General features: G+C 40.5%; 1 protein-coding gene across 1 annotated transcript in view; it reads right to left on the bottom strand.

The window, feature by feature from the left end:
• Positions 1 to 27042, bottom strand: part of dicer1 (dicer 1, ribonuclease type III) — a 51623-nt gene that overhangs the window by 18816 nt on the left and 5765 nt on the right. The window contains exons 2-19 of the mRNA XM_028566408.1: positions 22646 to 22692; positions 21308 to 21418; positions 17712 to 17910; positions 16701 to 16863; positions 16445 to 16575; positions 13347 to 13481; positions 13048 to 13208; positions 12274 to 12442; positions 10806 to 11278; positions 8260 to 8392; positions 7007 to 7249; positions 6323 to 6477; positions 6089 to 6221; positions 5455 to 5530; positions 5188 to 5327; positions 4433 to 4612; positions 2570 to 2783; positions 1532 to 1685 (exon numbers count right to left, since the gene is read on the bottom strand). Coding sequence (XP_028422209.1) covers positions 1532 to 1685; positions 2570 to 2783; positions 4433 to 4612; positions 5188 to 5327; positions 5455 to 5530; positions 6089 to 6221; positions 6323 to 6477; positions 7007 to 7249; positions 8260 to 8392; positions 10806 to 11278; positions 12274 to 12442; positions 13048 to 13208; positions 13347 to 13481; positions 16445 to 16575; positions 16701 to 16863; positions 17712 to 17825 — 2774 coding nt within the window. The 5' untranslated portion in view covers positions 17826 to 17910; positions 21308 to 21418; positions 22646 to 22692. The remainder of the gene's footprint in view (positions 1 to 1531; positions 1686 to 2569; positions 2784 to 4432; positions 4613 to 5187; positions 5328 to 5454; positions 5531 to 6088; positions 6222 to 6322; positions 6478 to 7006; positions 7250 to 8259; positions 8393 to 10805; positions 11279 to 12273; positions 12443 to 13047; positions 13209 to 13346; positions 13482 to 16444; positions 16576 to 16700; positions 16864 to 17711; positions 17911 to 21307; positions 21419 to 22645; positions 22693 to 27042) is intronic.

Here is a 27042-nt window from a genome sequence, read left to right on the forward strand (position 1 = left end):
GTCTGTGACACGCAGGAAAAACTCTACTTTAGACAGAGACCGCTCACACAGTAGATGCTAAATAATAAATAAAAATATTTTTGCCAAAATGTGAAATGTTGTAATTTGTTTGGTAAAATCTCTATCAAAAACAGTATCGTTTAAGAACCGGTATCAAATATATTTTATCAATACCCATCCCTATAGACAACATTACATAAATAAAAAGTACATAAAACAGCAATACAAAATTTAATAGAAAAACAACTGACACCAGTGTTTCCCATACATAGGTTGTACTTGGGCGCACCGCCAATCAACAATGTATTCTTTACAGCGCACAAAATCCAACCTTTAAGGACACCAATTTTCTTTGTGAATGAATAATGTATTGTAAATAACTTTTCTTCCTTAAAATACAGGGGACATAAGTCAGTACACCCTTATGTTAAATTCCCATAGAGGCGGACAGATTTTTATTTTTAAAGGCCAGTTATTTTATGGATCCAGGATACTATGCATCCTGATAAAGTTCCCTAGTCCTTTGGAATTAAATTCAGTTGGCCTAATAGCTGGTTTGATTTACATTGAGAGATCGTATGGAAAGTACCCATCCATGAAATAACTGGCCTTTTAAAACAAAAATGTGCCTGCCTCTATGGGAATTTAACATAGGGGTGTACTTACTTATGCCTAGAGCTGGGCGATTTGTTTCCCTAAAAAAATCTGCGTTTTTATTATAAAAAACTCGATTTACGATTTGATCCCCCCCCTTCCATTTAAAACAAAATAACTGCAAACTGTAAATATATTTTAAAAATATATATTTATTGTATTTAATTAAAGTGCATCAACATAAACAAAATTGCAAAGGTAAACCCTTTCTCTAAGTGAAAAGTCACTGTGCAGTGTGCAACAAAGATTGTTAAACATCCAAATTATTTATACTGTATTTGGATTAAAAAAAATCTAAAAAGTCGATGTTTTGAAAATATGAATCGATTTGACCTACCAACTCGATTTTTAAATCAAATTGATTTTTTTCCCAGCCCTACTTATGCCTACTGTAAACATTTATTTACGATACATTATTCAATCACAAAGAAAATTTGGTGTCCTTAAAGGTTGGATTTTTCCTCATTATTTTTAATTAAGGCATTAAGATCTATGTCTAAAAGATTATTTTTATTCCTCTTTTTAGTCAACTTTAGCATGGGTGTATTCACTTATGCTTAGCACTGTACCAGCATGTCATTTAATTTTGTTTTAACAGCTGTATACTACTATCCTTGTATGGATGTGATCTGATTTCAATCTTTTATTACCCAGTTTGACAGTGAGTGAAAACAGAGAAAGAAAATAAATGAACTAATTTAAAGTAGATTTTCTGCAGGTCTAAATTGCGTGGTATCTGATCAGTGCATAAACTCCAGTACTTTCGGATTCAGATACCAGCATTTTAGGCAGAATCGGAGGCGATACTGCTATCGGTATCGGAACATCTCTAATTTCTACACAGTAAAACTACAGTACATATGTGGTACAGTGGTACCTTGGAATGATGACAGCGTCCTGGTAGTCCTCCAGCTTGAAGATGAAGGGGTTCTGCTTGGTGTACTGAGTGGTAGGAATGCCAGTGCGGGCCTCAGACTTCTCAATGTCCTCCATGAACCCAAAGTCCATATCTAGCGTGCTGGAGTCCCCAACTGATTGAGCCAACAAAGCGGCAGAGAGGGGACAATGGAAGGAAAACTAATCAGCTACTCCACTAGGGCTGCACAATATGTAGACTTGTTTTTTTATTGTCATCGCGATATCAACTTGCGCAATATACACATGGCGAAAGGCTGCGACATATCGTGAAAGACACTCCGATTTTTTTGTGTTAGTTGAAAATAAATATCAGTAGAAAACTGCACTTCAAAGCTATAGTGCGTAGTTTCTGTCGCCCCCATGTTAAATTCTAGGTAATGACAACAACACTGTCGGAGCGTCAACATGATACAAGCCTTCCGTGATTGCGCACAATCCTCCTCCACGCAGTTGCTAGTAGCCAACGAGGACATGGAGGATTAAAAAAAACATGGATCCTTCGGAAGAGGTAATTATCTTCACGACACAATCTCCTGAACATAGCCATACTGAGAAATCCAGAGAGAGTTGTGTGGAGCTGATAGTCTTAATTAGCTTTGTAGCAACTTATTTGGCAATGGCTTGAATGGAATGGACGTTCATTAATATCAAAAAGTTACGCACTAAAGCTGTAAAATTTAACTTTTTTTTTTTTAGTGGTGCCTTTATATTAAATTCAATGTTCAATTGATAAAATCAATACAAGAATGTTGTAAAGGATTGCCTTTCATTTGTTCTAAATTCAACAAGCAATGTGTTGTTTTTAGCAGAATACTGAAAGCAGCAGAAATGCAGAACTGAGTACACTTCAATATCCGTTTATTTATTTATTTAGTAAAATATCTTTATCGCAATATTCAACAACGTTATCGCATATTCTCCTCATATCGTGCAGCCCTAATCTCCACGCGCCTGGAGAAGTAATCCGCCCCGCTCGGCTGAGAGGGAGTCTACTCACCAACATTCAGAGGTAGAACGCAGTAAGCCGAGTCGGCCAGCGTGGGCTTGAACTCCAGTGCAGGTTTCTCCAGGCGGAGGATGTGGGAGAAGATGTACTGGTGCAGGCGGGTGATGAGGTCCAGCTGGGCGGTGGTGAGCGCAAAGCCCGACTTCTGCAGCTCGATGGAGATGGTCACCTCGCCCGAGCGAGTGTACACCGGGAAATGGGGGATCTGGACAGAAGGAAAGCATCAGCCACCATCCATAACCAATACGGGTTGGGAAAAACAAATCACTCATCAGGGTTTGTGTAAATGTAAGACCTTTTTAGGACCATTATAAATGAAATTTAAGACCTATATCACGACATAAAAGTACAACAAAATGCAGAGTCACTGCAAAGTACTTGCAAAGTAAATCAATATATTTAAATTGAATAAAAGCGAGACGTAGTAATAATGATCTGTACGATTAGAGCGAATTATATTTGGACTAGTGTAAGAAAGAACTACAACCCCACAAAATTAATAAAACAATGAGCATTAGAGACAGCGTTACACGGAAAATTAAGACCGGTTTAAAATTATTTAAGACCTACAACAGTGCTCATATTATGCTTTTTGGCTTTTTCCCCTTTCCTTTATTGTGTTATATATCTTTTTTGTGCACGTTATAGGTTTACAAAGTGAAAAAGCCCAAAGTCTCCCCCAAAGGGAATTACCATCTCCAACAGAAAACACTGTTCACACACTGCTCCAAACAGCTCTATTGTAGTCCAGCCTTTACTTCAGAAACAAACGTGGTCACTTTGTAACACACGTTATAATGCTCGCCTAGCTGCTAGCGTGGCACACCCTCATACTCTGCTTCTGACTGGCTAGTAGTCCTTACCTAGGTACTGTCAGGGCACGCCCTCATACTCTGCTTCTGACTGGCTAGTAGTCCTTACCTAGGTACTGTCAGGGCACGCCCTCATACTCTGCTTCTGACTGGCTAGTAGGCCTTACCTAGGTACTGTCAGGGCACGCCCTCATACTCTGCTTCTGACTGGCTAGTAGTCCTTACCTAGGTATTGCGCATGCAAGACTCCCAACAAAGATGGAACAGAAGTGAGATGTCTCACTCTGTAGCTAAAACAGAGAGCTCAACACACAGGGTGAAAAGAGGAGCTGCAGCAATGTGCAGTACAACAAAAATATGGTGTTTTTTGAAAATTAAACCATGTAAACCTATTCTGATATAACATCTAAATACAATTATGAACCTGAAAATGAGCATAACATGAGCACTTTAAGACTTTTTAAAGCCTAAAATTTTGATTTAGAAATTTTAGACTTTTTAAGACCAAGCGGAACCCTGACTAACGTTTCATAATTGTTTTTGCGTTGATTTTTTAAAATTGATTCTTTCCCCCCAGAATAAATTTTTGTATCTCTTTTTCAACCAATGACTCACCTAAATATTTTCTATTTATACGGTATCGCCGACAGCGACTACATCATTTCTGTTTCCAGCAAAACAGAGTGAAAGCAAAAATGCAGAAAATCTTTTTGTTCTTTAAAAATGAAATAAATGTCAGACTGACTGACATTTGATGTGCATTCTTTTTAGAAAACAATAAGTTTTTAAAATGCTTCATGATATATTGCCTCTAGTAGTGTATTATTCCATTTTTGTTTAAGAAGGGGGAGAAAAATCACAATACTCAATAGCACTGAATCGCAATACTTAGAATCGCAATAAATGAAAACCGCAATACAAATCGAATCGGCACCCATGTATCGTAAAAAGAATCAAATCAAATTCTTCTTTTGATAATTCCTCGAAAACATGTCAATCCGATCTGAGAGAATAAAGGAAGGCTTTTAACCAGGTGACGTACTCGAGGTATGGGTTTGGCAGTCAGGATGCCGAAGCACCTGGTGGTGTCCTCCGGTGGGTAGAGCTTCCTCCTGCGGAAGTTGAGTTCATCAGGGAGAGGGGTGGTGAGGACCATCCCAACCACATATAGGTAGTACGTCTGCTCCGGTACAGCGTAACTGTCCCGCAGACACTCTGGTATCTGCAGAGGACAAAAGACAAGTGAGAGACCATTTACTAAATTATCATTTGAGAAAAAGCTTTTTGGCGAATGAGGCCCACTGATCATCGGTATCAATGTACAAAAAACCGAGTGGTGTATTTTTTTTTTACTTGAGGAAGCCCCCTTCGGTTGAACATTAATAAACACTGGATTGGAGTGCAGTGAAGTTACTAAAAAGATACAAGTTAGAGCCAGCTCAGGGAATTAGCGACAGTTCACTAAATCTGCCGGCGTTAGTTATCTTTAAAGCCAGCCAAGTTAGAGAGATAGAAATTGATTTTTATATAACTGTTTGACCGGTGAAAGAGGAATGACAGAACTGACAGGATTCACTGTATGATTACTAAACATTATGATGCATTTTTAACGCAATTCCATCACAGAAGTTGTTTTAATGGGAGTATATCAGCAACAAAAGTTCTCCACATAACATGCATGCAATACGTCCCATGAAACAAACCATAGAAATAAACTGTATTAATATTGGTTTTGCCAATGATGGTCAGTTAACTCTAGCTGTAATGGACGAGACTTAAGCAGAATGACTTTCTTACGGCTTTAGGGTAGCACTGCCTCCGTTTGGTAGAGCCGGGCCGGCCTGGAACGCTGGTCTCCTCCTCATCGTGAAGGTCCAGCTCCTCCTCGTACTTCACCGTCTCCTTTCCCACCGGCATCAGATGATCGTCCAGCTCACCTGGGGGGCAAGACAGCCAGATAAACAAGCTCAAATAGATGCCAAAAAAAAAAAAAAAGTTCTAGAGAGGCTGGCAGTGAAGATTTGTCCAAATCATGCATCTGTTTAATCTCAGTTCTGGTTTTACCTATCTTGTGGAGTTTCTCACAGCATACTAGTGCAACTGCTTTCTCTGCCAGTCTGGCACAGTTCATCGTAGGACCCTGTAAAGACAGCGACACATCAATACAATGAATGAACCCTGAGAAGTTGTAATACGATTCATTCTTACTAAATCAGAGGAGGGAGGCTGGAAAAACAACAAGGATTGCCAGGTTTCCCCCCCGGAGCCTGTAAAAAGTTAAAATCGCACCAGTAAACACAACCAGCCAGTTGTATCAGGCCAGTGCTCAAAAAAAGTGAGCAGGCCAGCGGTGTGTGTCTGCTCTGAGACTTCCCTCTGACAACGCAAAGACAGACACAGGCAGGCTTGTTTACTTATATCATCATATATCATCATAGATGAAATGGTGCACAATCCTAAAAGACAAAAACAGGGTTCTTCCCTGTCCTTGCATTTATTTTGATTACAGTCTGTTTTATTAAAAGTGCTCGCGGCATCTCACGCGTGGCTTTGACTTTCAACTGAACATTTAACCCACTTTGTAGAAAATACCTAGATATGTATCGCCTGTCGCCATTCAGCCAAAAAATACAGAGATATGATGTTTGGTCCATATTGCCCAGCCCTTGGTGTAACCATTGCCAATGTTCCTTCTCACCTTAATAGGAACTCGCAGAGGGGAGTTGATGGGCAAGTAGAGCGTTGACTGGAAGCGGTCATCCTGTCTCTCTGCAGTTTTACACTTGGGTGCCAAGTGGGTGAACGGGTCACTGGGCAGCCGGGCACAATACCTGAGCACCAGGGCAAATAAGACATTAAGAAACGCTATTCTAAAGCAGATTTATGTGTGTACAATCGAATTGAGGATTTAAAGACTTGAACATGACCATACCTGTTAATGTGTCCGATAGCTGTGTTGATGGTGACCCGGGGACCTCCATCCTCAGATCGGAGCACGTAGGGTGGGAGGACGTTGTCATCGTCCAGGACCTGCTCCACTTCAAACTCACTCACCTCCACCGACTTGGAGCACTTGTTCCTTAAGATCTGCTCAAAAGTAAATTGGGAGCATCATCACTACCTCATTCTGTTTCACTTTGGACAAAAACATTGGGAAAAACTAAATAAATGGAAAGAAAATTGCAAACGTGTCTAAAAAAAAGCGATCAAAGCGTTGGAAAGAAGCACCAAAACGCCAAAAAGGGTGACAAAAATAGCAAAAGCAAGGTCACAAAAACGATGGAAAAATTGACAAAAACGTCAAAAAAAAAAAACTGTCAACAAATCCCAGACAAAACACTGAAAAGGGTGACAAAAACATCAAACACAGAAACAAAATAACTTTGAAAAAGTGCGAAAAGATAAATAAAAAAAAAAATAACCAACCAAAACAACCTGATGACGTCAGAAATGTCCCTTTCGACCATTACATATTGTATATTTCTACTAACATACCTCCTAGATCAGACAGATCAGAAACATACTTAACATTTGTTTGTTGTTTTACATTTTTCCTTGCATCATTTCAATAATCAACTACTTACTAAAATCAAACCAGACAAAGAGAAAAGGTTACCTTCTCAATGGCCTTGTAGGTAGTGAGGTCTTCTTCGAAGGTTTTGGTCCTCTCGCTGTCAGCTAGCATGATGTAGTTGGAGACGGGAGCTCGCGCCCTGCCTTTGGACTGGACGTAGGACCTGTACTCCGTGGGCAGGTCAAACCGCACCACCAGGTTACACTTTGGGATATCAACGCCTTCCTCCACGATGCTGGTGGCGATCAGCAGGTTGGTTTCATGAGCCCGGAATTTGCGGAGAACCTGTGAGAGAAAGAGAATCGAGTTTTGATAATTGCTTTTCTTAACTATTTGCTGTGATTAAACCACAACTTCCATTCCTTTAAAGGAAAAAAAAAATAAATTACACAGTAATATCAGTTGTCTTAGTGATTACAGGGATACTTGTCTCATGGCATTCACAGAGACGTGGCTCAATGACTCGCTTCCTTGCTATTAAATGGCTTCTGGGCTCCTATCGGGCTGGATGGGGACAGTGAGGTAACACCGAAATGTGTTTTAAATGTGTGGGAGCAGTTCTGCTTGTCAGACATAGAGCTCTTACCACTAACGGTTAGGCCTTTTTATCTCCCGAGGGAATTCCTTCAGGTCTTTGTTACTAGAGTTGTTAGATACCGATATTGAAAAAGTCTCTGATACCACCTAAAATGCTCGTATAGGTACTGGCGAGTATGTGAGACTATGCACCGATCCGATTAATAATAATAATTTAGCCCAGAAAAAAAACCAAAAAAAAAAAAAAACTTTCTTTTTCTGTTACAGACACTTCAATCCATCTCGCCTGATGTCCTAGCCTAGAAATCTAGACGCCCCCTAGCGGCAGCAAATGTAATTTGTTGGCTGGCGAGCTGGAAAACCCAAACTCTGGCTGGGCCAATAACATTGTGTAGAGTTGGTGGGCTGGCTTATGGCTGCTGCTGCTGGCGAACAGCGGTCTTCTGGAAGACTTGGAGTTCAGCTTTTCTTTCTTTCTTTTTCATTCTTAAAAAAGGAAGATGTGTTCGGAGTTTAAAGTTTAATCTATCAACTACTGTTGGAAATTTGAAAGACAACCGTTGATCCCGCCCCTCGGATTGAGCCCAGCCAATGGTGAGTTTCCAGACCTGGTCTGGCTTGTCAGGCTACTGATGTCCCCAATATTATATCAAAACATTACCAGTGGCAAGTTTTAACGCGTGCATTCATTGATAAAACGAGGGGCCAGCTGTTCAGTGTCAAACATATCCACGCAATTTCTGTCTGCCACGGTTTACCTCTTCTTGTTTCCTGAACTCCACCTCCATCTGCTTATTCCGCGGCTGGTTCTTGCCGATGCTGTGGCCGGTGATGAAGTTGCTGCTGATGTAAGCCAGCTCTGGGTCCTGCTTCCCTGCCTCTTTGATCAGACTGAGGAAGAAACACAGACAGCAAGTGTCACTGATAGAATACATTGATGCAGCGGCACAATCATAATTATTCTCAAAACAATACACAAATTATTCTGCATGTGTGAAGCTTTACAGGGGGACCTCGGCGTTCTTTGATATAAAGTGTATTCAACAGGGGCCAAGGTTCAAGTTAAAAGACAAGAGTCATTGACTTCACATTAAACCACATAGGGCTGCACAATTAATCGCAATTTTATCAAAATTGCAATCTTGAACTAGTAACATACAGTGAGGAAAATAAGTATTTGAACACCCTGCTATTTTGCAAGTTCTCCCACTTAGAAATGATGGAGGGGTCTAAAATTGTCATCGTAGGTGCATGTCCACTGTGAGAGACATAATCTAAAAAAAAAAAAATCCAGAAATCACAATGTATGATTTTTTAACTATTTATTTGTATGATACAGCTGCAAATAAGTATTTGAACACCTGAGAAAATCAATGTTAATATTTGGTACAGTAGCCTTTGTTTGCAAGTACAGAGGTCAAACGTTTCCTGTAGTTTTTCACCAGGTTTGCACACACTGCAGGAGGGATTTTGGCCCACTCCTCCACACAGATCTTCTCTAGATCAGCCAGGTTTCTGAGTTTGAGCTCCCTCCAAAGATTCTCTATTGGGTTTAGGTCTGGAGACTGGCTAGGCCACACCAGAACCTTGATATGCTTCTTACAGAGCCACTCCTTGGTTATCCTGGCTGTGTGCTTCGGGTCATTGTCATGTTGGAAGACCCAGCCTCGACCAACTTCAATGCTCTAACTGAGGGAAGGAGGTTGTTCCCCAAAATCTCACAATACATGGCCCTGGTCATCCTCTCCTTAATACAGTGCAGTTGCTCGGTCCCACGTGCAGAAAAACACCCCCAAAGCATGATGCTACCACCCCCATGCTTCACAGTAGGGATGGTGTTCTTGGGATGGTACTCATCATTCTTCTTCCTCCAAACACAGTTAGTGGAATTATGACCAAAAAGTTCTATTTTGGTCTCATCTGACCACATGACTTTCTCCCATGACTCCTCTGGATCATCCAAATGGTCATTGGCAAACTTAAGACGGGCCTGGACATGTGCTGGTTTAAGCAGGGGAACCTTCCATGCCATGCATGATTTCAAACCATGACGTCTTAGTGTATTACCAACAGTAACCTTGGAAACGGTGGTCCCAGCTCTTTTCAGGTCATTGACCAGCTCCTCCCGTGTAGTTCTGGGCTGATTTCTCACCTTTCTTAGGATCATTGAGACCCCACGAGGTGAGATCTTGCATGGAGCCCCAGTCCGAGGGAGATTGACAGTCATGTTTAGCTTCTTCCATTTTCTAACGATTGCTCCAACAGTGGACCTTTTTTCACCAAGCTGCTTGGCAATTTCCCCGTAGCCCTTTCCAGCCTTGTGGAGGTGTACAATTTTGTCTCTAGTGTCTTTGGACAGCTCTTAGGTCTTGGCCATGTTAGTAGTTGGATTCTTACTGATTGTATGTGGTGGACAGGTGTCTTTATGCAGCTAACAACCTCCAACAGGTGCATCTAATTTAGGATAATAAATGGAGTGGAGGTGGACATTTTAAAGGCAGACAAACAGGTCTTTGAGGGTCAGAATTCTAGCTGATAGACAGGTGTTCAAATACTTATTTGCAGCTGTATCATACAAATAAATAGTTAAAAAATTATATATTGTGATTTCTGGATTTTATTTTTTAGATTATGTCTCTCACAGTGGACATGCACCTACGATGACAATTTCAGACCCCTCCATGATTTCCAAGTGGGAGAACTTGCAAAATAGCAGGGTGTTCAAATACTTATTTTCCTCACTGTATCCAAATCGCATGTGTCAAACCATTCTGAATTAAGTATTGTGGTGCTGCAGAGACGTCCCAGCATAAAAATTCTATCCTACAGAGTAAAGATTTTTATTTTTTACTTTATTTGGTACAGATCCTCGCAAAATGTTTTAATATTTTTCAATGAAAATGAGAATAATGATCAAAAAATGATCATTCCCTTCAGTATCATGAACCATATCACAATATCAGTCAAAATAATCGCAATAAGATATTTTACTTATATCGTGCAGCCCTACGACCACATATGAAAAATGGGTTACACTTTACTTGAAGGTATCTACATAAGAGTGACATGACACGGTCATGAACACATGACACTGTTATGAACACATGAACTCTAACCCTAACTTGACAAATGACAAAAACCGAATGACACTTACTGACAGAAGCGTTATGTCATAAACGTTTATGACTTGTTTATAATGTTATAACTCTTATGTAGCTACCTTCAAGTAAAGTGTTACCAAAAACGTGTTTAGTACAGCTCTCACGCCACAGGGCAAACAGCCACAGGGATGTCGGAGCCCTACCGATTGAGGACGACGGCTGTGTAACGCCTCTCCACAAAGATGATCCCGCACAGGATGTTGGTGAATGGCGAGGGGAAGTTGGCCTCGGGCCTCTCTTTGGCCTCCACCTCCTCGTCCTCGTCCTCGTCCTCAGAGTCGCTCCAGGACACGTAGTTGTCCTGGTTGCGGTTGTTGTACCACTCCACACTTTCAAACTGCTGGCGCTCGAAGGGCTTGTACTCGTGCAGGATCTCGAGCAGACGCAGGACCTTCGGGGTGACGAACTTGAGGTCCAGCGCGGCGGGCGAGAAGTGCTCCTCGCACAGGGCGTGCACTTTGCGCAGGATGGTGTCGGTGAAGAGCAGAAACTTGCGGTTGAGCTCCTCCTGCTCGTGTTTGATGTACTTCTGGAGCTCCCGCACCATGATGCCTGCGGCCTTGTCTGCACACCAGGGTCCCAGGACCTGCAGCACGGCCCGGCAGTCACTCAGGACCTGGATGGGACAGAGACCGTGTGAAGAGCAGTTTGATTTGGGTCCCCCCCTTACTTTTAGCCTCAAGAACCTTTCTGGCAACCTTTGTATGAACTCATGAACTTAAGAAGGTGCAGTATGTATGTATATGTATATGTATATATATATATATATATATATATATATATATATATATATATATATATATATATATATATATATATATATATATATATATATATATATATATATATATATATATATATATATATATATATATATATATATATATATCTATCTATCTATATATCTATATATCTCACCTTGTTCAATTGTATTTGTCTGTTCAAAAATTTAAAACAATAAAAAGTTGATCTTAAATAAAAAAATGGAATACAAAACAGCAATTACATTAAATAAAAAATTAAAGAACGGCTTGTTTATTGCTAAGGCCACTGGGTCAAAATTAAATGATTTATTAAAAATGTAATAACAATAACTTATAACAATAACCTATTTCACCAGTAAATTCCTGAGTCTGTGTTGTTTTTCAGACAACGGCAGCTACAGTCTGGTGTTAGAGTCCTCTCCAGTGAAATACAGACACACTTTTACACCGTTTAGCTGTCAGTATTTTTACCGGGTTTCCTCCAGCTGCTAGCTAACGGTAGGCTAACGTTACCCGCTGTCAGGTGTAGTGTTAACTAACGTCCCGTGCGGTGATGTTTCGGTTCCCGAAAATAAAAACTCTTCGGATCTACACGATTCACGTGGATGACATTTTCCCATTCAAAACGGCGATTTTCGCCGAAAAGCGACCAGTTTACAGGTATGGCAGATCTTCCCGTCACTGAGGAGCAGCAGAAAGGTTGTAACCACAACATTGGCATATTATTACCTGCATACGCTGTTGATTTCATCGCATTATTTGATCATCATGTGATTAAATGAAACAAATAAAAAAATTTAAAAATTTAAATAAAAATCCACTAAATCTTTATCTTGCTAGCTCTGACCTGTTTGGAGATGTACGTGGGATCACGGTCCTCTCTGGCAAAAGATACGTTGCAGTCATTGAGGAAGTGGAGAGCTTCATCCAGCTCTACCTGCAGAGAGGAAGAGAGGCCACTCTTGTCCACGTAGGGGCCGCAGTCCAGCACCACTTCTCTTGGCTGAGAGGCGTATCTGAAATATAATACAGTGCACGGGTTAGACTTCAGCACACACCCGTGAGTCCTTGTTTCTGGCATCTACTGCGGCCGTTGAGTTTCATTCATCGGAGAGATTTTACAAACTAGGCGTTCCTTGTCTGTTTGAACGAACTGTAATCAGTGAAATCGCTTGTTGCAATGTTTAGTGGTAGCTAGGGCTGGATCTGAATATTCGACTTTTCTGATAATCGTTCATTGGGTAGGTATTCTATTTTTAATTTGGACTTTGACTTGGTTTTGTCTTTCTTTGAGACAGATTCAACAGGCAGCATCCGGGGAGAATGAATGAAGTAACCTTCGAGTGTGGCGGGAAATGTCAAGATCTATGAACGATCGGACGGAAAACAATAATTGTCAAATAGAAAGTCTACTTGTGCTACATCGGGGGGTTAAATAGCACAACAGGACGTCACACAGACGAGCCATTTAAGTGACACTCCCATCGCCCACACAACCCTGCGGAGATCGCTTTTGTTGATCTCGACGTGCACTGAGTCCCAATCAGAATCTGGACACATTTAGCCATAGATGTAGTTGTCCAGCCCCTTGGTTTAGGTTGTATATACGTGCTTGTCGTACCTGTCCAGGACCACAAGGTCAGTGGCAGTTTCAGCATTGCTCTTCAGGATGCTCTCCAGATTCTGGATCTTGTGCTCCAGTTCTGACGGGTCACACTTTCCATTCAGAATGGAGGCTGTGAGACCCAGGATACGAGGACTGCATGAGCAGCCCTCAAACAGCTGCACAGAGAGAGAGCGAGAGAGAGAGAGAAGAGTGCCAGGTCATTCACAGTTCTCTTGGACGACTGTTTGCCAGTCCTGCAAACACAAACACACACACACACACACACACATTCTACTTTGCAAACACAATCTCACCTTCATTATCTCACAGTAGGGGTGGTCTGTGATGGCCAGGTGACAATCGTCAAAAACCACCAAGTTGATTTTAGACAACGGTAAGATTTTCTTCCTCAGAATGTGCAGGAATATGTGGCAAGTCATGACCAGCACCTGCATAAGGGAAAGTTAAGAATGACAGCAAGAGTGGCCGGGTTAGCTCAGTTGGTAGAGCAGGCGCACATATGTAGAGGTTTACCCTCTCTCTCTCCTTTCATGTCTTCAGCTGTCCTGTGGAAATAAAGGCCTAAAATGTCCCCCCAAAAAATAATAATAAAAAATAAAAATCACAGGAAGAGAGAAAACATTATCAACAGTGAACACGGAGTTATTCAGTCAAGACTATGGAATGACATTCATATGGTGTACGTGCTAGCTCCGAGACGCGTGTGTGTAAGACAGAGATGCGTGTTTGTGTGCTTGTTTGTGTTTTGTGTGTGTGTGTGTGTGTGTGTGTGTGTGTGTGTGTGTGTGTGTGTGTGTTGAATAGACAGCACATCTATTCTACTTGGTAATTGTAGTCTTTGAGTGACCGTGAGATAGCGCCTGGATGCAGGCGAGAGATGTGACCCATGACCAGATGAGCTTTTCTTTCTTTTTTTTTGTTCACCGATATTTTTTATTAGTGACTGAACAAGGATTAGAACCAGGGTTTAAAATGAAGTTTTTCGTCCATAAGCCAAATTAGGGCTGTGCAATTAATTGAATTTCAATTTCAACTCCCAACGATCACCAAAATAGTATAATCGAGAAAAAACGATTATTTTGCCATGTTCTGTTTAGCAAGAACACTCTTATTTTGTCTTGTGTTCTGAATAATACGCGGATGCGCGCATCTGCACGCACACATCTGCACGCACACATCCGCCCCTCCCGAAGCCATAAACTCTCTCAGCCTATACAGTCAGGGAGGCAAGTTGTGTGCATATCCTCCGCTGGAATATAAAAACTCAGCGCAAATAAAGATGGCAGAAGGAGAGCAGCCACAGCACTGTTTTGGTGAGCAAAAAAGGCAAAACCAACTCGGTTGTCTGGGAGCAGCTAACGTTAGCTAACCCTGCGGCTGCAGTCCCTCTGCCACTGCCTCCCCGCTGTAGTAAACTTTGTATTCTCCTGACACGCTGTATTCACTTACTGTTTAAAACTTGTTCCAGCTTAGTGGCGGTGCATATAGGCATACTGCTAAAAAACAACATGAAAAATCAAAGTAACGTTCCCTCAGCATTTAGTTTGTTGTTAAACTGTATGTAAAATGAGCAGGGACATTAAATCACCTGTTTCACGTAACGTTACTCTAAGGTACCGCCTATGTGCTGGATTTTTCCTTCGTAAATAAGCCCACTGAGGGCGACATTATTTTTGGCACAATGTTTAGTAATGGCAGTAGGCTAGTAGTGGTCATAGTGAGTGAAAATGTGATGTGAGATGCACATTGTGTTATGAATCTGGAATTGTTCATTAGCTGTGTAAATTATGTGTGATATCTGTAGCTGAACCGACTCACAAAACAGAATTTATTCTGATCCAAAGACTTTCTGTGAGATAAGATTATACCCTGGACACTATCCATTGTATCCAAAGGTTAATGAGTAATCGTGTTAAATAATCGCGATTTAAATATTGACCAAAATAATCGTGATTATTATTTTTTGCATAATCGAGCAGCCCTAAGCCAAATGGCTAGTGAATGTTCAAATGTTACCAGCCACTCAAAAGATTGCCATTGTTATTTTGGCTGGTGAGTGAAGCAAATCTACCAGCCACTTGCATATTTTACCATCATTTGGCTGGTATACGGTGATCATTTTGAACCCTGATTAGTACACCAACTTTCTTTTTTGTGTGTAATGGTTTAATGTCCTCAGAAATTATAACGACGACGACAACCACATGCTGAAAGTGGCATTGACAATACAAAAGCCTGTGTAGTAAAGATTGATAATAGGCTGAATTTCAGCATTACATAATCAAACATAATTTGAATGGTAATATAAAGGAAGATTGACAGCTCTACACTTGACTGTGCTGTAATTAAGAATGTCATGTTTTTATAACTTGTTGTTCCGTGTATTTATGAAAAGGCCACCTTTAGAAAACAACCACCTCGGAGTTAGGGAGGTCAGATCACAACATATCCTGTTTATATGATTAAGTTACAAGAGATAAGCCGCCGAACTACTGCCACTGTTAAAGCGGATTGGGAAAAGGAGTTGGGTATGAACATACAAAATGACCTAGCCTATGGGACGATAGTTTAGCATGCATCCACAAGTGCTCCATAAACGCACGTCATGGTCTAATACAGTTTAAAATCCTACGTAGGCTACATTACTCCAAAGGAAGACTTCATAGGATCTTTCCTGAGCTCTCTCCTCTGTGTGAAAAATGTGACACTCATATGTTGGTGATTCACTTCATAGTTATGTTCTTTGTTGCAAAATACAAGGTTACCGGAGTGATATCTTTAGTTTCATGTCTAAGGTGTTGAATATTCAAATTGTCCCAGATCCAGTTTTAGTAATCTTCGGGATATCCAATGAAGCAAAGAGACTGACACTGGCACAACAGCGCTTGTTGGCATATGGAATTCTCACTGCAAAGATGTGTATCCTCTTATTCTGGAAAAAGAAAGAGGGACCGACACTGAAGATATGGCTCACGGAGATGATGGACACACTCCACCTTGAGAGGATCCGGTTCATCCTTAAAAAGGTCCCATGGCATGAAAATGTCACTTTATGAGTTTTTTTTTAACATTAATATGAGTTCCCCCAGCCTGCCTATGGTCCTTTGGAATCTTATCTTAGAGGACAAGCAGTATCCTGACCCCAGTCCGGGGAGGGTTACTGTGGGTAGGGATTAGGGCCTCTCGTTTGTAAGTTTTTATTTATCTTTATTTTCCTTCCTTATCTTTGTTTGTATACTTGATTTTTGAAATTAAGCTTCAAAATAAAAATATTTGAAACAGAAAACAACCACCTTGGCCTATTCTCAAACCTGAGAAGTCCCAATGTCTAAGCATGAAACTAGTATGACGCTAGCGTTATTGTAGAAGCCAATGAGAATGATCAGCACACCTGATTCTCGATGATCTCTCGACTCCACCGCTGGTCTGTCCATGCTGAGGTCTCCTCCAGATCTGTGTACTCTCCCACTTGGAGGTCCGAGTGAGTCCTGACTGCAGCTGCTTGCTGAACTACAGACACAACTGGACAATGTAGACCAGAGAATTAAATTCCAAGTCAAATCACTCCATGTATTTGAATTGAAAACACTCCATGTGCATCCGTGGCACATAAAAAATAAAAAATAAAATAAAAAGGTTGCAGGTACCTGTGTTCACCAGAAAAACAGTCCTCTTCGCATTTTCTTGGTAATGTCCACGGATTTGGTGGGAGAGCTCTTTCGTTAGAAGTACTGCAATAAAGGTCTTCCCTGAGCCAGTATTCAAGCAGACGATAGTATTATGTTCAAGAGCTGCTTCAAGAAGTTCTACCTGTGGACAAAAGGTACAGGTTCACAGACAGTGAGCTGATGAAGGAAAAGTCTCAACTAAAATACAATACAATACCACTCAATAAAAATAAAAGAACGGCCATGAATAGCTCTAAATATGACATTTTTTCTGTGACATTAATGCCCTAAGGTGGATTTATGGTTGTGCGGGGCTCTATCCTGATAAAGTTCCCTTGGCCTTTGGAATTAAATTAGCCCCACATCATCACATAGCATTCACCATACCTAGAGATTGGCATGGTTTTATTTCAGTTAGCCTAATAGCTGGTTTGATTTGCATTGAGAGATGAGCTTATGGAAAGTACCCCATGCCAATCTCTAGGTATGGTGAAGGCTATGTGATGATGATGGGGGGCTATTTTAATTCCAAAGGCCAAGGGAACTTTATCAGGATGCATAGTGTCCTGGATCCATGAAATAACTGGCCTTTAAAAATAATAATCTTCCTGCCTCTGTGGGAATTTAACATAGGGGTGTGTATACTTATGCCCCCTGTATTTTAAAGGAAGAACATTTATTTATTTACAATAAATTATTCATTCACAAAAAAAACTGGTGTCCTTAAAGGTTGGATTTTTCCAATTTTTTTTAATTAAGGCAGGATCAATTTCCAAAAGAGGATTTTTTATTCCTCTTTTTAGTCAACTTTAACATGGGTGTATTCACTTATGCTTAGCACTGCACATTTCTGGAGAGGTGCCCGTCAGGTATCTACGCGTACCTGCGTACGTACCTACGGTGTAGATTTAACGCAGAACTATAAATCAGGACTTAGCCTGTACATGCTTATACAGTGTATCAAGCAGCTAGTAAGCACAGCCTTCTTACCTGATATTTCCTAGGTGTGTAGATGTTATCATGGATAGCCTCCTGCTGCCATGGCAGACCAAAGAAAGGCCCCATGGGTGAAGTGGCAGGGGTGACAAGCTGTAGGCCTGCCATGCTTCAAAGAGGTGGAGGTGAGGGGGCTGGGCTCCTCCAGTCGTCCACTTTATCTCATTTCATTGTCCTTCTTTTCAGAAGTTCACTGGCAGGGGGAGATGAGCATACTGTGTTAATGTACAGTGTACGGCAGATACGGTGCACACTTTTTCTTACTCTTCCTTAAGAAAGCTGAAAAAAACCTCATCAGCAAAGCCAGGGGTGAGAAGAAACACATCAGCCACACAGCAGCCTGCAGCACGAGAGTTTCTGGCACAGATAACTAATTACAATGTCTGGAACAATGTTGTCTAACGAGAACATCTTTAAACGGGTTCAAGAGCTAGCTTCTTTGACCAGACGACGGCTTTTCGCCAGCTTGTTACAGTTACGGCTCGACAGCTATTGACCCACATCATGGACGCAGAAAACTCAAACCCAGACTTGGTAGTTTTGGTGTTGGGTGATTTTAGCCATGTAAGCTTGAGAAAAGTACTCCAAAAAAGGTACAAGGAGCAAATCTCTGCTGCCACGAGGCGTGAAAACCCAATCAAATGTCTCGGTGTTATTCCATCGGCTTTTCACGCGGTGGCGAGAGCTCCCTTGGAGAGTCAGACCACAACATGTCTCTCATTCCCTAATGCGTGTTTTACAGTAACCGCAACCCAGCTAGCGCGCGCATATGTGACGTCATGGAATCGCTGTAACTATTTATACCCGCGCTGGTGGTCGCGACACTAGTTGCAGCCTTCTCCTGAACAGCAGTGGCACTGATGAGCAAAGGCTACCGACGTTGCTCTTTCTACGGACTAGAAGAAGAAAAAGGTAAACAACAGCAGAACTGGCAGCAGCATTGACGTCAATGCTTCGATTTGATTGGATGACCTACTTGGCCGGATCAAGCCTTTCATTCACCACAAAAGAGCTCATCTTAACCCAGTATGTTTACAGGAGAGACTTGCAGTCACTCTGAGAGTCCTGGCATCCGGTTGCCCAGGAGCTCGTTCATGCTTCCTGTATCACTTTGTCGTGCGCTATAAATCCAGGCGCGCCAGCAAGATCTACGTCATTTTGACGTCAGGATGGCACGCGTCAGGTTGGGAACGGCCAGTATAATTCAGGCCTAAACACTGAGAAACCCAGGAAGACTATAGCCAGGCAATGGTCCCCTCAATACACAGACAGGTTTAACGACCGTCTTCTGTGAACTAACTGGGGGATAAGTAAGGAGGCAAATGAAGATCTAGACTATTTTACTGATGTAAAAGTTAGTTTCCTCCCACAATAAAGACATACATGCTAGGTAACTAGGACTGCAGTTGAAAATAGCCAGCTGGCGCATTTGGAGAATTGTTATTTAATGTGCCTTGTCCTGATAAATACATAAATGTTGTCACCTCTTATATGAAATGTGTTGAAGATCCATGTATTCCATCTAGATTAGCTACAGTGTACAGTAACAAACCATGGTCATCCTAGTTTCTAATCCTAACCTGGCTGATGAAGTACACTAAATTTGACTGCAGGTTTGATACCAGCTTTGTCCCACTGCCTCATTCTCATATCTTGTGTGGCTCCATTTTTAATTACTGAACAATAGGTTGGTAACCTCCTGCGTAGGCCAAACAGTAAAAACTAACTTAATCTCAGCCGCCACCCCAAAATGTTTGCTTTTAGATTTGTAGAGCGGAGCCCTTCTGTTTGTTGATTACAGCTCAGTGTTAAATAGGATTCTCTGGTACGATGCAATGGGATCGAGAGCATCCACAGCTTTGGAATAACTGTGTGGTGCAGATACATCTCAGCACAAGACAGGAAACTTCTGGACAAAAAAGGTACGCACTGCGTCAAATCACAGGCCGGGAGTCTTCCGTCCCTTGCTAAAAATCTACACTATTAGACTACGTGAAAAAAAGATTCTTGTGGACTCATGTCTTTGTGCTAACCCTCTTTTTAAATCCATCCCTACTTTTAAAAGATGGAAATGTATCAGATCTAAGACAGCCAGGTTGTGCAACAGCACTTACCCAGAGACCGTTCGTGCCCTTAACTCCTACATCACTAATGTGCCGTTATTATGCCTGTCTACAACACACTGAAAAGGTCTTTTCAGACGGCCAGTGACACTTTGCCTGTGTACTTGCCTGGATCCGCAGGGCCTCGCTGTGCTCCTCGTATGAATAGACGGGCAGACAAGCACTTTGCGAGCTTCTGTGCACTACGGTTTCCCTGCTGGTACAACTGAATGACATCAGTTGACTGAGGTATCACGTATCCCTAATCATATAAGTGTAAACAAATAGACGTAATTCTATAGCCTAATTTAAGTTCAAGCTACAACGCTACCCAATACATCCAGTCTTGTGCCAATGCCTTGCATGCTAAAGCCCTGCTGTTTATGTCCTGATAACGGTTATATATTTTAGGGAAACTCACAAACAGCAAGAATCCGTGCGTTGCTCAGTGCCATTTGACGAGAACGACCGCGACAGTTTCGCGGGATTGCGCCTACTGGTCAATTCGCCTGCCAGATTGCCCATGCCCCCCTAAGCTCATTACAATTAAGATAACACTTTACTTGAAGGTATCTACATAAGAGTGACATGACACGGTCATGAACACAGTCATGACACATGAACCCTAACTTGTCATGACAAAAACCGAATGACACTTACTAAAAGAAGCGTTATGTCATAAACGTTTATGACTTGTTTATAATGTTTATGACCCGTTCATGACAGTGTCATGTCACTCTTATGTAGATACCTTCAAGTAAAGTGTAACCAAAATTAATTACTAGGCGCATTGATTGCTCCCCGTCCAAAAAGACCTATATGTGTATGCGTTTGTGGTACTGTCGGCATCCCCATGCTTGCCAATGGCTGTTTAACTATGTATTATTGGTATTTTATGTGCCAAATTCATGTGACTTGAGGTTTTGGTTTATTCTTGTTTTGTGCGAGTTCACCAAACCAAATTCCTATCAAATATGTCGACATGGCAATTAAGTATTGAATGTGGTTTGTTTTAGGGCTGCACAATATGAGGAAAATATGTGATATGCGATATCGTTGTTGAATATCACGATAACGATATTACTTGCGATAAATAAACAGATATTAAAGTGTACTCAGTTCTGCATTTCTGCTGCTTCCAGTATTCTGCTAAAATACAACAAATTGCTCGTTGATTTTGAAACAAACAAAAGGAAATCAGTTCTAGCATTCTTTTATTGAACAAATTGAACATGGAATTAAACATAAAAGGCAGCACTAAAAAAAGAACGTCAGTAACCTTTTAAAAAGCAGTTTTCTACTGCCATGTTCTTTCAACTAACACAAAAAATCTGAGTGTCTATCGCGATATGTTGCAGCCGTTCGCGATACGTGTATTGCGCCTTTTGATATTGCAATGATGATAAAAAAACGATATATTGTACAGCTCTAGTTTGTTTAGCGCTTGAGATTAGCGTGCTGGAATAATGCCTTAGGAAATATACTTACAGGTAATAACTGAGAATTTCTGGATGGGCAGACAACACTTAATCTGGGCTTCATGATACAATATCTCTTAATCAACTCCAGATGCTCCCCCACATTTAGTGGGAAACAGACCTAAAGAAGCAAAAAGAGAACATTGTTAATAATCACGCCTTTCAAACATGGCACAGACGTACAAGCGATAAGATAAGGTGTCTATATAACAGTGTAATAAATGACAATCAAAAAGTTATTTTGGCTGTAGAAAGCCATAATGAAAATCCATGTAGACTTCTGAATTACACCAGAATCTCTTCATTCACAATACATATGAAATATACAGCAAGCAGCCAAGGTAGAGCTGGGCAAAATATCAATATCCTATTGACATCGACACATGAGACTAGATATAGTCTTACATTTTGGATATCGTAATATTTAACTAGTGTTTTAGCTGTTCTGTTATTTGCCATTACCCACTTAGTCATATCCACATTATTGGTGATTATGTACAGTATCTAAAATCTCATGGTGTACATTTTTCGTGTAAGTAAGTAAGTAATTTATTTGATATAGCACCTTTCACAGACAGAGTCACAAAGTGCTTCAAACAAAAGACATTTGATTAAAAAACATTAAAATCCAAAACAGAAAATAAACAAGCAACAATAAACGCAGTTTGAGTGAGGGTTCAAAAAGCCATTTGAAACAAGTATGTTTTCAAATGCTTTCTAAAAGCGTCAACCGAGATTGCAGAACGTAAGTTAACAGGAAGAGCGTTCCACAAGGTCGGAGCTACCACTTCGAAAGAACAGTCACCTTTAGTCTTTAAACGAGTGCGAGGGACCATCAGTAGTCCCTGGTTAGAAGACCTGAGTGACCTGGTAGTGATGTACGGCTGGAGCAGGTCAGAGATATAAACAGGCGCCTGACCATACAATGCTTTATATGTCAGAACTAGAACCTTAAATTGGATCCTGAACTTTATTGGAAGCCAATGTAACATGGATAACACAGGAGTGATGTGTGACATTCTGTTAGACCTGGTCAACAGCCTAGCAGCAGAATTTTGCACTAGTTGCAGTTCCTGGGATGACTTGCTAAGACAAGTGAAAATAGAGTTTTTATAAATAGACTTTTGGTGAAAGCACCAAAAGTCAACCCTACGATATGGCAACAATATTGCCACCGATGCATTTAGTCTAACATATCGTGATATTTGATTTTCTCCACATCGCCCAGCTCTAACCCAAGCAAGCTTGGCTTCGACAGAGACTGCATGTGTTATGCATGTGCTGCTTCGGTTACTCGTGTGCTGATACTGTGACAGCACTGTCAACACTCAAAAGTAAAACATCTCACCTCGACACAAATGGGAAGTGTCAGGGATTGTGGCTGGGTCCTCAGTTCTGCAAAGACAAAAGCAGAGAGCAAAATAAGAACTGTATGGTATTGCAGGGTGCCAGATGCTGACGAGGGTACACTGAGCAAGGGGGAAGAAGGATCTATCGGCAGACTAGGACGAGCTTTTCGACACAGCCAAAGAAAAGGCCACCACGGCACACGCGACTAGACATACTGCTAAGCCCCGCAGCTGTAACTGATCCCGGCAGTCAGCTTTGTGAAGCAAAAACAGGTCTTCAATGGAGTGGCTCACATTTGCTGGTGACTAAAAACATAACGCAACCTGATGCTCATCTATGGAGCTTCAATCAAGCAGCTGAATCAAATCTGTCCTCTGGATTTACTGGTCTGAGCCAAGAACAGAGTGTAACCGCTCTGAAGGGAGTTCTCTGACAAAGCTTCTGACGGTTTTCCATGCCTCTGCGTCAGCCCAGCGGCGATATGCATTTCCATTAGAACAAGGCTACCTGTTTGACGGTGTGTCGTTAGAGGAATGGCGGGACTTTTCGGGGCTACGGCTAAGAGGGAGTCTTCTATTTTGGATGTTATTATCGCACTGTCGCCGACAGGACTAACAAGTTAATTTGCAGTTAAGAAATACATACTATGCCTACTAGGGGTGCCAACCAGTAAAACATGTCCTGTTCTATAGACATGGTCCTTATTTATTCAGGTTGGACCAGTCCAATAGGACTGTGTATGTCAGTTGAAATAAACCTTGTGTTGTAACAAAACTTGTTTTCTTTGTTATGAAACTATTTAGATGTGTTATTACGTTTGTAATTTTACATGTTTAAAAATATCGAAATTAATATCAATATAGCAATAGTCATAATCAATATCGCAATATCACATTTTGTCACTATCCTGCAACCCTATAGCCTACATACATTTTTAACATGCAAAAGAAGTTTTTTTTTTAAAAACTTTATATATATTTTTTTAAATATTGGTTTAACTGATAATATTAGGCTAATTGGTCAAAAATCCTATTGTCGGTTAACGGTTTATCATTAACATCCCTCCCAGCAGGACTTGCAACCTCAACCATAACGTTTTCTTATGTAGGCCTAAGTTACAAAAACTTTGTTATTTTGGCCGGTAAAAAATATGCTTGGCCGGTGGATTTTTTCATCTAGCCGCCAACTTGGCCGGTGAGTAAAAAAGTGAATTTGAACACAGTCTGTCGGTAACATGTCAATGCTTTTGCTAAAAAAAAAAAAAAAAAAAAAAAAAAAATAAATAAATAAATATCTATATCTATCTATCTATCTATCTATCTATCTATCTATCTATCTATCTATCTATCTATCTATCTATCTATATATACACACATTTAATTTAGTATAAATTCGCCCACAATAAACATCCTCCATTATTTTGTTACTTAAAAGCTTTTATTATGAAGCAGCAAAATCAGCAAATGTAACTTAACTCAGCGGTTCAAACGACTCCTATACAGCTGAAAGGGAAAATGAAACGGTAAAATAAATCTATATCTGAAAGTACAAACAGGGACAAAGGAGAGAAAGTAAACTTCAAACCGCAGAGATCCAGTTAGGATCAGGGATGGGCACCAGTAACGTTCCCCCAGATCGAGTGATCGCGTCAGTTACTCGAGAGGGGGGATTGATTCCTCCTGGAAGGGAAATCTATTATTAGAACGCATCTAAAAGAGCAGGGCGGCAGCAATAACAATGCTCAGCAATGTATCAGATGCATAATGCTCATTTTCAATCAAAACAGTCACAGTTTTAAGGCTGTACTGAATAGTTTGAAGCTCCATTCATAACGGCAACGTTCAAATTCTAAATCAACATTTGAATCCTAATTTTAATACGCAAGCCCATCCGTAGTTAGAAGCTACAAAAATACTAAGAGCTGAACACACAGAGACTTTTAGAAAAAGGTCTTTCTGGTCAACTCCAAATTTGCTGTGCAATTAAGTGTCTCCGAAATAATTGCCATTAACAATATCATTTTCTCTTTCAGTCAAATTTAAAAATACTTTACTTTTTCAAACAAAAAGTTTTGAATGAATCCCAGGATACATCTTAATGGTTATGTCAGTCATGTAAGCCAGATAATGTAATAACCCAAGTACACTGCCTATGAAGTAAACTATGCCTCTTTATTAGCATAAAACATTGTATTTTTTTCTTAACCCATGCACTTGTTGTCCTCCGTCTTTCTTGCTTGTTTATGCAGCATAGTCATAATGTATCACTTGTGTGTACATCTTCTTAGCCAACTTCTTTCTAACTTATCAACTCTAATTTAACACCATTTTTTTTGGAATTCATGGTCAATAAACCTCATTTATATGAAAATACACCTAATTCAGGGCTCGACATTAAGGCTTGTCCGCGACAAGTGGATTTTTTGTAGGACAAGTGGAAGAGAAATTTACTTGCCCCACTGGACAAGTTAAAACTCAAACAAAACAAAATGCCACTCATTTCGTCAATGTTACAGATTTGAAACAAATACATATTTTACCCCACAATCCCGGGCAGCGGGTCGGCGGGCCGCTAACGTTAGACCCAGCCCGCTGTTCAGCGCATTCACCGAAAGCGAAGCAGCATGAAAGCACGGCGAGTTAGCCGGTGTTAGCTTGCTAACTCCATCTTAACGTTACCTCCTCGCCACATCGTTCACAGAAAACAAGCTGAAAACAGAAGTCACTCGTGGCGATAGCAATGTGCTTTGTGTGGATGAAGCATTATATACTTTATTATGTACCACTCATTCCGTTTATGTTACAGATTTTACTTTACCGATTTGAAACAAATACATTAACTAACGTTAGACCCAGCAGCAGCGGGAGAGCGGACCGCTGACGTTAGACCCAGCCCACTGTTCAGCTCCTTCTCTGTAAGCGATACAGCATGAAAGCACCGCGGAACCAGCAAGCCAGGCAGCCGGTGTTAGTTAGCTAACGTTAGCATGCTAACTACGCTTTAACGTACCCCCGCCCCCACATCGTTCACAGAAAACGAGCGAATAAAGCTGTCACCGTGGCCATAGAAGTGTGCTTTGTGCGGATGAAGCATGAAGTTAATTTGACTCTTGACAGCTGGCTCTCTGCCTCGTAACGTTACTAGCTGCTCCGCTACTCGTTTGTAGCGGATTAAATATCAGGTAATAATCAACTGTAAAGTAGCTACACCTTTTTAAAGGATCCCTTGGTAAGTGAAATTGTAGAAAGAAAAAAAAAAACACGCTGACACCAACATTTAGTGGCAAAATCCATTGTTATGTCTACAAAATTATTTTAGATATAGTATAAGTTCAAGTCACCACTACCTCTGGTCAAAATATTGAATTAGTATCTCAATATATTGACTCAGTATCTCAGAATATAAACAAAGAATATCAAAGTAATGAGAAACTATAAAATATTGACTTAATCTCAATATATTGGCTTAGTATCGTAATATATTGACTTAGTAACTCAACATATTGGTTCAGTATCTCAATATATTGACTTAGTAACTCAGAATATCTCAATATATTGACATAGTAACTTAGAATATTGACTAGGAATCTGAAAGTAATGAGAAACTTTAAAATATTCACTTAAAATCTCAATATATTAACTTCTGCACACCGGCGTGCAAAGTATAATTTTGTATTATGAGTCTGGAGATCCTTTTTTCTTGTTGAAGGGGAAATCTATTCTTGGGACACATTTGTTTCTACTGTTTAAACTGAATTGTATTAATGTTGATAGTGTTTGGATTCTTTCAATGGTTTCTTCAAATTCTGCATTAGCAAAACACAAAAGAAATTATAAAATGATGAATCTTTACCCGGACAAGTGACTTTTGTTCATGGACAAGTGAAACGTAAATGTACTTGTCCGAAGGACAAGTGCCTCAAAAAGTAAATGTCAAGCCCTGCCTTTGAGTTTTAAAAAATGATTTTGACTAATAGTTTAGATCAAAGAAACATATGTTGATGGATAATTACAGCCTGTTTCGTGTAGGGAATCATCCAGGTTATTTTTGGGCAATTTGGTTAAAGAGACCCATTTTTTCATATAGCAACTTTGAAAACGGGAAAAAAGGCTCTAAAACTGAAGTAATTTCAAAGGCTGAAAATATGAAGACATATCTGAACAGAAATGTGTTACAGGCCTTGGTTTTGGGACACATTCTTGATATGGACAAGGTTTGAACAAAATCTCAGACAGTGCACCAATAACCTGTAATTCCATTTTAACCCAGAAGACTCTGACAGTGCACAGGCACCTGCCTGATGAATAGCCTATATTATGTAATTGAAAAAAAATGTATTTCATTGCCAAGACATATACATTTATCTACTGGAATAGAGCAGTGTAAATATTGCAT

Source organism: Perca flavescens, chromosome 20 (assembly GCF_004354835.1).
Source record: "Perca flavescens isolate YP-PL-M2 chromosome 20, PFLA_1.0, whole genome shotgun sequence".
NCBI classification, from domain to species: domain Eukaryota; kingdom Metazoa; phylum Chordata; class Actinopteri; order Perciformes; family Percidae; genus Perca; species Perca flavescens.